Here is an 11,626-nt window from a genome sequence, read left to right as displayed (position 1 = left end):
CAGCAGAGCCCTTTCCCTCTGTGCAAAGAGAAATAGGTTTCTCTCCTCCTTCTGGTTGTACAGCATGAGTGGATTACCGAAGCATGTTGCTCATCTTCATACTTATTTTCAAAAAACATTATATATGATGCTTTACATTATCTGGAAAATGAATTATGCATGTGACCATATGACATATCCCTCAGTCAGCCTATTTCTAGTGCTATTCTGCCTCTTCTGCCGTCACATGCTGTGATCAAAAATAATCCTATTTTTCTGAAGTCACTTTATTCTTGGGGTTTTCCTATTATCCCTAGGAAGGAATTACTTTAACCTTCTCCCTAACAAATACTATTTGCAAACACAATGAATTCCCACATAAATCACCAGAGATTTACCAAAGCAGCTGGAGGTCCAAGGGAAGGTGCTATCTCTTCAGATAGCAAGGTAACAGCTTGGGGAAGCTGAAGGTTTTGCTGGGTTTGGATTTGTGGTTTGCTTTTTGGTTTCTGACTTTTTTTTATTTATTTATTTTTTATTATTTAGTAAGTAGGAGTACCAAAGATTAGAAATCAGTAATACAAAGATGCTGTTTAGTGCCTCTCTCACTCTGTTTGTTTCCTGTGCCAGTTATAATGTTTACTTGATACTGATGGTTCTCTTTATGGATGTCATACTGTTGAAGCTGCTCAGCTTCAGCCAACTCAGTACTACAGCCGGATACTGAGCTGACTTTTTTTCGGATCAGGTATTTTAACACTGTAGCTAATCTTTTTGGCTCACCTGATGCCAAAACCCATTCATTCTCAGGAATTCTTCTGAAGCTGTTCTCAAGCCATGCCACTTTGTAAAACAGCGTAACGTAGTGGCAATGATGGCAGTCTTTTTAATAGTGTGTAGCAAGTTAAGTTAATTGGCATCTTCTAATGAAGGAAGTTTACCTGCCTATTTCCCAACATACGAAATATCCACCTCTATATACCACAGTCTGTGAAACAGCACATAGGCTGCCTTGAGTCAGCCTGGAAACATTTCACCTTCCACATCCCCACAGTCTTAAGAGGCAGTGACCTGAGAGCCTCCATCTGTACCGATAAATATAGAAATGCCAGGGAGCACTCCATGTCCTACCCCCTGCTGTGCTGCACCAATGAGCACAGGCTTTTATACCTTTTATTGATTAGCCCTACCAACATCAGATTTACCTTTTTAGTTCCAGTAGCCCAAAGCAGAGCCCAGATGTTGTGCCAGCAGTTAAGCTGTGTGTGTGGTTTAGGTGGTGCAGGGTCACTCACTGACCCTCCTGGCAATCCAGTTAGACCTGGGTTTGAGACAAAATACATAGCCATGTGAGGTGCTGTATTAGGTTTGTGTGGCAATATTTTGGCAGCATGGGACTACAGGGGTCGCTTCTGTGAGAAGCTGCTAGAATATTTCCCCATGTCCAATGGAGCCAATGCTAGCTGGCTGGCCAAGGCCAAGCCCTTCAGTGATGGTGGTAGCCCCTCTCTGATAACATATTTAAGAAGGAGTGGGGGCGGAGGGCTGGAAACCTGTGCAGCAGCAATTGCAGCTGAGTGAAAGGAATGAGACTGTGTGAGAGGTCCATCCCCGCAGCCGCCATGGCAGCGCAGGAGGGGCAGGGGGCTCCAGGCCCGGAGCCCGCGGTGAAGCCCACGCTGAGGCAGGCTGTCCCCCTCAGCCCGGGGAGGCCCACGGAGGAGCAGATCCCCACCGGCAGCCCCTGGAGGCCCCACGCCGGAGCAGGTGGGTGCCCGAGGGAGGCTGTGACCCGTGGGCAGCCCACGCCGGAGCAGCTCCTGGCAGGGCCTGTGGCCCCGCGGGGAGAGGAGCCCGGGCTGGGGCAGGTTTGCTGGCGGGGCTGGGGACCCCGGGGGGACCCGGGCTGGAGCCGGCTGTGCCTGAAGGACGGCACCCGTGGGGGGACCCGGCTGGGGCAGGGGAGGGCTGTGAGGAGCCGCCCTGAGGGGAAGGAGCGGCAGAGGCAGCGTGTGAGGGACTGACCCCAGCCACATGCCTTAACTCCCCATGCCGTTGTAGAGGGAGAAGGTTCAGAGAATTTGGGAGCAAAGTTGAGCCAGGAAGAAGGTGGGGTGCGGGGTGTAGGTGTTTTTAAGATTTGGTTTTATTTTTCATTACCCTACTCCAATTTGATCTGTAATAAATTAAATTAATTTTCTACCAAGTCAAGTCTGTTCTGCCCATGACAGTCACTGCTGAGCGATCTCTCCCTCCCCTTATCTCGACTCACGTGCCTTTCACTGTATTTTCTCCCCCCTGTCCAGCTAAGGAGAGGAGTGATAAAGCAGCTTTTGTGGGCACCTGACATCCAGCCAGGGTACCAACCCACTACAGGTGCTTAGGTCTTGTTCAAGAAATGTTATGATCGGATGCCTGCCCAGACCACATGTGAGGAATACATGTGTTATCAGCAGAAAGCTAGAAAACTCAGAATGGAATCCAACCTGACAAGTGCACTAAGGAAAGAATCACCTGAATTCTGCATATAATGTGGAACCAGGAAAATCTAACTTAAAAACAATGTTTAAGACCTTGCTAACTCTTAAACACTCCTCTTATGCATCCTTGTTAGCTTTCTACAAGGAAACACATTCTCTCAGTTTGAATAGATGGCTCAGATGGCTCCCAAAATACCTTCCTTGGCAAAGCCTCAAACATCAACCCATCTTACAAAAATGGAGTGGCAGCTTATCGTCATTACCAGAATCCTAAAAAAAAAAAAAAAAAATACTAAAAAAAGATGTTTCTTTTTTCTTGATCCCTCAGGAAAAGTTGAGGCTTCTTTGCTGAGTTAAAGGCTCTTTTGAGCCTTCATTGTTGCCCAGTGGATAGTCATGACAATCTGTAGCTTTAACCAAACCAGGCAGATGTAAAATATATGTGGTGGGCAAAACTGTGTGATATTTCTCTCAAGTGAGCTTTAGGCACTTGACAGAGGCCATGACAATTTTAAATGGCTCCCTGATCAACCAACAAGCTCTTTCGATTTCTACTTTGGACCATGAACTTCCCAAGTGCTGCGAAAAAGAAGAATCCATTCTAGATTGGTGGGTGCTCTTGGTGCTGTACACTTCTCCCTGCCTGAAAAAACAAATTACATCATGTTTAGCTTTCTTTCTAAAATTATCTCAACCTTGAAACTAGCTATGGGTATAAATTACTAAAGAAAAAAAGTTATGAACTTGAATCCCTTTTATAAATTCTATAAATAGCCTCTGAAGAGTGCAAAACCACTGATGTATCAAAATTCAGTGACCTGTAATAACTATTATTGTTTCCATTGACCCATAGTAACAATTGACCTGGACTGGAACTTGCAACACACAACAGCACATTTTCAATTTTTTTGAATGTTCCATTTTCCAACACACACACACATGCGTGTAAATATCAGTCTACATCACACAGTCTAGCTTTTAATCTGGTTATGTTTATGATGACAATAAAGCTATAATCATAAAACTAGAAGGTAATGAACGTAATGTCAAATAACTAAATTCAAATCAATAGACAATTGTGCAGAGAATCAAAGATAATTTTATGTCTTTGAAAAAACAGTAAAATTATCAGTATTCATTACACTATGATATGCAGAAACAATGTATTTATGTTTATAAAAACTAGTATAAGGTTGTATAAAGATGAAAGGTGAGAGACAGGTGTTACTGTTTCAGAAAGTTTGCAATCCAAGTCTAAGGAGGAAAATTGCTCACTATTAATTAGTAACATATATGCTGAACATATATATGGCATATGTATCATACATATTTATAAACCAAGATCTTTCTACATCCGCAAAATCATTTCTGTATCAAGAAGATTTGTAGATAATTTGTACCAACCACTTCTCTCAGAGGGTGATCTCTTTTACTTTCACACAGTAAAAAGACTAGAGGTAATCCTTAAAGTTTCAGACTGATCAGAATGAGATCTGAGTTAATATTGGATAGAAAGAAAAAAATAATTTTTTTTCTATAGTTCCCTTAGTATCTCTTCCCCTGTGTTGCTCTTCCCATTGCTGAATGTTTTAAAAAAATTTTTAAAAAAAGTTTTTAAAACAAATTACTTACTATCAAATGAATGCACATGATGCAAATCAGAATTTATTCAGTTTCTGTTATTTTAGGGTACCTTGAATCATTATTCTTTGCTCTGCTGCAAGGTCTTCTCAGTCAATTTACTTGCAACACATATTCTATACATATGTGTACTATTTATGCATATATCAGGTTTTGAAGAGATGTACCAGAAGGGCAATCTACCATTGAAATATATTCCAGTTAGCAATTCTATGCTCTTGTTCATTGGCTAGACAATTTAAATTGAGCTTTTATATCCCTAAGGAATAGGAAAACACTAACAAACATCTTGGTTATGCTGTTAACACTGCCACATTAAATGGTACATTACTGAAAGTTTGAAATAGAAATTTACATTAATTGCTGTTTGATTCACAATCCCATATTACCATGAATAAGGAGAAAAAGGTTTTACCCTTGTGTAGAGGCTGCTCATTTTTCCATGAATTATGCATTTCCATTTTTTAACACACAAAAAAAAGGGTTTTCCCTGAAGAATTTCACGATGTGAAGGAGTAAAACACTAGATAATTTTATTCTGTGCTGTATGAAATGTCTTCTGACTTTTATTAAACTGCTTGCTGAGTTTCTGATTTCTTGAATTAAATGGTTATTATGTGGAGCTCTAGAGATATGCAGCACCAGGAAGAGGGAAGAAGTCAAACTCCAAACTTGACTTTCAATGCTGCTTAAAAAACATCACGAATTTGTCAAATGAAAGTGCTATTTTATTGTAGGTAAAAGTTTAAATTGTTTTCCTAGAAGCTGTTATATTCTTCACTTCTCTGAGATAAATTGTAGTTGTATGAAGAAAAAGTGGTGTCTGGTGAATAAAGCTAATAGTTCATAAAAAATAATGCATATAATGAATTTTGACTTTCTGAAAGTATGTTAGGGATAGATCAGTACTTGTTTTCCTGTCAGATGGTATTACTCTCTAAAACAATTGTGAAGTAACACCTGTAAATATTTATTGATTGGTAATTTGTGAGAAGTGTGCTGCTAGCATCCAGTATTTAGGCTTTTTGGATTCAACAGTGGTCTCAAAGTATATTACTAATTATTCTAAGAGTATGGTTTAAAGTCATATCTGCAATGTAAGTATTATGGCTACACATTCAGCACAGTCTTTCTGTATAATCTACCTTTAAATAGTTAAAATCAAAATATCTATATATGTGCCACTTACTCTAGCCTGGATTTTTTAGTTGGGAGAGAAACAGACCCTTTCAGAGAGCAATTTGTCTCACTTGTTTTAGACACCTATCTCTTTCAGTTATATACCTTGGAAATGTCTGTGTCTCAGAAAGCAAAAAAAGACCCTAAACTGGATGTCTGATTTGTAGATATCAAAGTTAGAGCAAGCAAATCACACCCTTTCTAATGAGTAATCCTCTCTTTCGACTACATATGAAAGTGGAACAAGACAGAAGTATGATTTTGGTGTGACCAAATGTTTTTACAGACTCCAGAAAACCTGTATTTGGATGAACCTCAGAGCAGGTTTGTTTCCCACCATTTGTTTCAACTCTGCCAAGTGAACCCAGAGCCTCTGCAGAGAAAACACTGTTGTCTCTGATCTCAGTACGGAGCTGAGTGATCAGTGAAAATATGAACAATAAAGCCACTATCAGCTGCAAGATTTCTGATGCATACGGACAATATGTTTTCCCATTATGTAAAAAGTTGCCTACACATTAAGTTGTTTGGTGTCACTACCTTCATTTCATCACAGACATAAAAATGTACTAAATCCCGCTGAGAGTTGGTCAATTCACTTGTCTAAATAAAAGAAGCAATTTGGCCCAACTCTCAGATCATGTAGTAATTATCCCATGTTCAGTAAAATGCTCTCTGGGTTTTTTAAAATTTTGGTGAGCGAGGAATAATTTAATATTAGGGGATTAGAGCTAACAACTTCATTAAGAATTTTTACCTGAATACAGACTGAGGCAAGATGACTGAATCTGGTCCCTGGAAAGTTCAAAATAATTTATTGTCAAGAAAGCAAATGTTTGTCCTGCACAGCCGAAGACCTCAGATGAAACTACAACGTATTGTATGTATTTCAGAGCAAAGCTAGGCAGTTCAACTGACAAGGTAAAATATATACAACTGTCTGTTCTATATGAACTAAGAGAAGATAAGCTGGAATACATAGGCAGTCATAGGAAAAAATTATCTGTATTACTGCACTATACCGCTCTCCAACCATTTCCATCTTAGAAAATGAAATGGGATTGCAGGCTGCAGCTAGTTGGCTTAGAGGAACTACTTGACACACAGTAGCCCACATGGAGGCCAACAGGCACATACCTCCACATATGATAGCTACCTCACATCTCACAGGTCTTTTTCAATGCACTGTGCTCCATTGCTAGGAGCAGTGTGCTCCTCACAGATCTGATTTCAGGCATCAAGAGGTTGTAAGTTCAGCTGCGAAGCCATGGCTTAATGTCAATGAGAAGTTGATTAAGAAATATCTACATATTCATAACACTCTCATAACCTGCAGGCATTATGTAGAAAGTGAGCTGGCAGAAGCTGGAATGCTGTCCCTGAACTAATGTGATAAGGACTGTAATGAAAGACTTACAGTGTTAATAATTTTTAGCAGTTTCATATTAGCACCATACCTCAGCCTATACTTTGGCTTGTAAGAAACAAAAGTTGTACCATTACTATTTTAAGCCTTGCACAAGTACTCAGTGAAAGCAAAAGTTAATACACTGTGTAATATAGTGTACAAAATGGGTAAAAAAGATGTGCTGGAATATAATCTAATTTAAATCCTTCCTTACTGCTTACTTTTAGAAAATTATGCTTAATTAATAAATGTTAAATTATTTTTTTCTTCTGAAAATAAAATTGTGATTATATATTGAAGGCAATCTTTCTAACTGCTGGCATTTTTCCAGATAAAAAGAGACATAGGCAAAACATATAGAGACATATACAAAACATCATAGCCAAAGAACTTACATTTTTATGAAATCTCAGAAGAAATTGAGGAAGAATTTGGACAAATACATCAAACGCAGTTGGTTCAGAGACAGCAGAAAGCTTTTTTTCAAGTTCCTTTTCTCTGCCAGTGTTTAACAGCTCGGATTTGTGATACTTCAACACTGTAGTCCCCAATAGACGCTAAGCTAACTAGACAAGAAAATCTCATCCACTTTTGTTAGCCTTCCTATCAAACATCGCCTTGTCTCGTGGGGTATTTCTTCTTAAGTTTAGAACCCACTTTCCCACGTTAGCTACTTTCTTTAAAGGTTGTCATGATGGCAGCAGGGTGTTGTTCATGAAAGACTGCTGAGCAGAACCTTGCAGTTCCACCTTGCAAGAGCCTGTGAGAACCACCCTTTGAAAGCATGACTGGAGATTTTGAGCAATACAAACTCCAAGGGCTCATCCATTTTGCAGCTCCCCTGCTGCTTTATTCAAGCTGGACTCAGAGCGTTTTTACTGTCTTTCAGTGTCACAAGGGAAAACAATGCCAAGACCCCTCTCCTGCTCTGCATGGAGAACAGGATGATCATGCTAGGTCTGATCTACAGTGACATGAAATGATCATAGCTTTCAGTACAAATGCGAGCACCAGATGCTCAGCACTTCTGTGGGCAAGGTCACTATCTAATATTCATAGAGTCTTTCACAGTGTAATCCACTAATCTGCACAGCAAGTTCAGGGTGTAAGGCATTTTCCTTACTGAACAGCAAAGCAATAAAAAGTTTATATTGTTAATAGCTAAAAGGACCTCCTTTACCTGCTCTGTATCTCTTGCAGTTTAAGCTCTTCGGAGAAGAGGCAGTCTATTAGTCTTATGCCTTTCTCAGTTTTAGTGTGACTAGGAATCAATACTAACACCAGTGCTTTCACTCAGTTTGACTGCTTCCCCACTGAAAAGCACCTAGTGCAAAGGGTCACACCGATGAAAGTATTACAGAGTTTGTCAGCTGAATCAGTAGAATCTCACTGAAGGGGAAGCTCACACCACAACCTTCCTCAGTAGAACCACAGGCTGTAACATAGCTTTTTGCTAGGCTAAGTGGGACAACACGTACCTGCATCCCCATTTCTTATAAAAGTTGGTCATGGTTGCCAGCCATGCCAAAAAATACTATTTGAGATTCCCTTTCAGAAGTGATGGTCCTGAATGATTAATCTGGAAACGCTTCCATCTGCCACTGGAACACTGCCCACAAAACCAAGGCATTTCAATCAAGAGTCAATACCTGTTAAGTCCAACTTAATAAAGTCAAATAAATGCTCTGTTTTACCATAGCAATAATTTACTTCCTCTAACGTATTTATAAATAACTATGACACTTCTTGGATGGCTTGTCACTTAATCTTAGTCTTGTGCTTTGTAACTTACCTGAGGCAATCAGGAATTCCACAGAAATGCTTTTACTTATTCCTTCTTATTCACTAATTGTAACCAGGATCTTGGATGTAGTACCAATATATGGATATATTCAGAGATAATAAGATTTGAAGTAGTAAAACAAAAGTTAAAAAGATATGTTTAGTTTATGTGATCAAATGGTACTGGGTTTATAAACTGGTAACATCTTATCCCCAGAAAACATAACTGAATACACAAATACAATGACATCAGTTAATGTTTTCCAGGAATTTTGGAAGGGGCTCCCCCCCCCCCCCCAAAGTGCCAGGAATTAATATGCCAATTCTTTATCTCTTCTGCACTCCTGCTTCTCTCCCACCCCTCATCACATATCCCATGCACAGCTGGAGTACTTCTCCTTACATATATTAATTGGACAGGTTAGTCTTTAAGGAACTTTTAAGTCTTATTAGACGTTGCTGATTCCTAACAAAATTAAATGTTATATAGGTACCAGCTGCTCCAGAAAACTTCTAATTCTGCCGTTACACATGTGGTTTTATAAATTAAAACACATCAGGTGTAATGAAAACCTAAACACTATAATAGTTGGGGCACAGCCTACCCTATCAGAGGCCTCAGGGAAAGGCAGTGAATGTGATGGTTAAGAAGAATGGTATAGTAATAGGTCAGTAATTTCAAGATCAAAGGGAGATAAACTGAGACGTCAGAGGAGAAAAAAAAAATGTTAAAGGTAGAATTTTACAGGGATTTCAGATTCATTCACAAGAAGACTACTGATTCACTAAGATTATAAGCAGTCCATGAAATTCAAACTCCACATAAATCAGTGTCAAAATCTGACTGAAATCCGAATGAGTCAATATTTCTCTGTTGAAATGAATAAAATTACAGTAGATGTGAGTTAACTAAAAGCATCTGTCATGGCCAGCTAAACTAACTGAAACAGATCAACTTTATGGGCACCTTTCATACTGAGCAATCTGCAGAACAGTGCACATGGATGAGAATTTAGTAAAGGACTTGGGTAGTTTGATTCCTTTCCTGAATTATACATGTTTGCTCTGAACTGTATATACTGTATTGCCTGTTCTAGTTGTGCTAGAATTGAACGGTAAAGATCTAAACAATTTATAAGGGCAGTATGTACTCAGTGGTTTCAAAACCCTGGAGATTATTGAATAATAAATATAGCTGGACTTTTTTTTTAGTACCCTAATGGTCTACTGTTTAAGTCACATATGATTATTGTGCTAATGTAATTTGGAGATGAAGTGGATATTAAAGTCATAGTATGTTTCAAAGAGATCCACTGAATAAAACAAAGCCTGGTTCTGCTGCCACTAACTAGCATTCTTCAGCGAGAACGGGGTAAAGCTCTTATGCAGACAAACATTATTGCACTATCTATATTTCAAGGATGGAAGAGAAAGGAATTAATACAATTTGTATATAGCCCTGGAGGAAGTCAGCCATGGAAGCTTTTGTTTCTATTATGTTCCGTTCTATTCTATGATATTTAGCTTGTGCCAGTACCCTCATTCTCACAACATCCTAGAACATCCCAGGAGTTACTAAGCAATATGTTCTGTATTTTTCACTTACTTGCTTTTGAAAGATGCAGTATTACAAAAGACTTGGGCATAAGGCTGTTTTTTGATTGGGATTCTAAACCTTTTGTTTCATTTTGTTTCTCCATTTTGGATTGGATGTGGAGTTTTTTCTCAAGGAGCTGTAGAAGGAAAAGGGAAGAGGGTTTTTTGTTTGGTTGGGTTTTTTTTGTTTGGTGTTTTTTTGTTTTTTTTTTTTTTTTTTTTTTGGTTGGTTGGTTGGTTTGTTTGGGTTTTTTTGTTGTTTTCACTGAAGGCAAGTTTCCGCTGTCCTATATGGTTTTTAGTACCTAAGCTGAGATGAAATGCCTGTACACAGTGCTTGCCATGGATGTGGAAACGTTTAAGGTGGTCTTCAGGGCATGTGATTTAGACAGTTCAGTCTCCTGTACTTTTCCTCTGTGAAGGGCAGCTCCACTGTGCTTGACAAATGCAGCTGCCTGCCAGAATCCCAATATTTGAACTCCCAGCAATAGCTTGGATCCAGACCATTGAACACTTTAAGGCTAAAGACAGGCATCTCAAGTTCCGTTTGAGATCTTGCAGAGAGCCCGTGTGAGGACCGCAGGGCAGCTTAACTGTTAACCATCCTTTTTGGTAGCCCAAGATGTTAAGGAAACGCGTAATCGGTTTTGCGGTACCTAAAGTTTTCTGAGCGCTGATAATTTCACGTCTAGTTCTACGGCAGTCTCACAGTCTGGCCAGCAGTGGCCGGAGACTGTAAAACGAGGGCACGTCATTTTCTGCCGCAGGGGACCGTCGGGTTCCAGCCAGCAGGAATGGCAGTCGCGGCTCCAGCCTGGCGGGACGCGCACCTTCCGCCCTCCGCGCACTTGCAAACTCCTCAAAACATCACTTCCATTCCGCGCAGGCACCAGCTGCTCAGCGCTCATCAGGGCTCGGCAGCCTTAAACCGAGGCAGCTCTTAATTCTCGCTTTGCCTGCTGCATCTTTCCACAGGAGGAGGAGAAGGAGATTTTATTTTAATTTTTTATTATTTCCCCCCACAGACCCTGTCTCCACACGGAAGTATCTTCTTCCCCTGGTCCTAGCGCTTCCCAGGCACCCCCACCCGCACCCACCGGCACCCCCACCCGCGCCCACGCCCGCTCCGACGCGGCCCCCCGCGACGCTCAGCACTCGGCCCGCCGCGCTGCCGCAGCCCTGCCTGCGCGCCCCCGCCGCGCGCCCCGCCGCGCCCGCGGCCATTGGCTGTGCCCCCCGCTCCCGCCCTCCCCGCGCCGGCGGCGGCGGCCTCCCGAGCGGAGGGGGAGTGTCCGGGGCGGTGCGCACAGCCCAGCGCGGCGGCGGCGGCGGCATGGGCACCCGCGGGGAGCAGAGGCGCCGGGCGGGCGGCGGAGCGGGCGGGCGGCTCGGGTGCAGCCGGCGGCGGCAGCGGCGGCCGGGCATGGGGCCCTCGGGCGGTCGCGGCAGCACCCCCGCCCGCGGCAGCCTGCAGGTGAGGGCTGGGGCGGCGGGGGGAGGCGCCGCGTCCTGCCGTCCCCGAGCCCGACTTCGCACGCAGCAGCAAAATTGGCAAAAAACC

The 11,626-nt window shown here is 41.7% G+C and overlaps 1 protein-coding gene across 1 annotated transcript in view; it reads left to right on the top strand.

Moving 5' to 3' along the window:
- The first annotated feature begins 2,619 nt into the window (after positions 1–2,619).
- Positions 2,620–11,626, top strand: part of PCDH20 (protocadherin 20) — a 29,246-nt gene continuing 20,239 nt past the window's right edge. The window contains exon 1 of the mRNA XM_080376158.1: positions 2,620–11,539. Within this exon, the coding sequence (XP_080232284.1) occupies positions 11,399–11,539 (141 nt within the window). The 5' untranslated portion in view covers positions 2,620–11,398. The remainder of the gene's footprint in view (positions 11,540–11,626) is intronic.

Source organism: Falco punctatus, assembly GCF_963210335.1.
Source record: "Falco punctatus genome assembly, chromosome: 2".
Taxonomy (NCBI): Eukaryota; Metazoa; Chordata; class Aves; order Falconiformes; family Falconidae; genus Falco; species Falco punctatus.
This window is presented reverse-complemented; position numbering and strand designations above follow the sequence as displayed.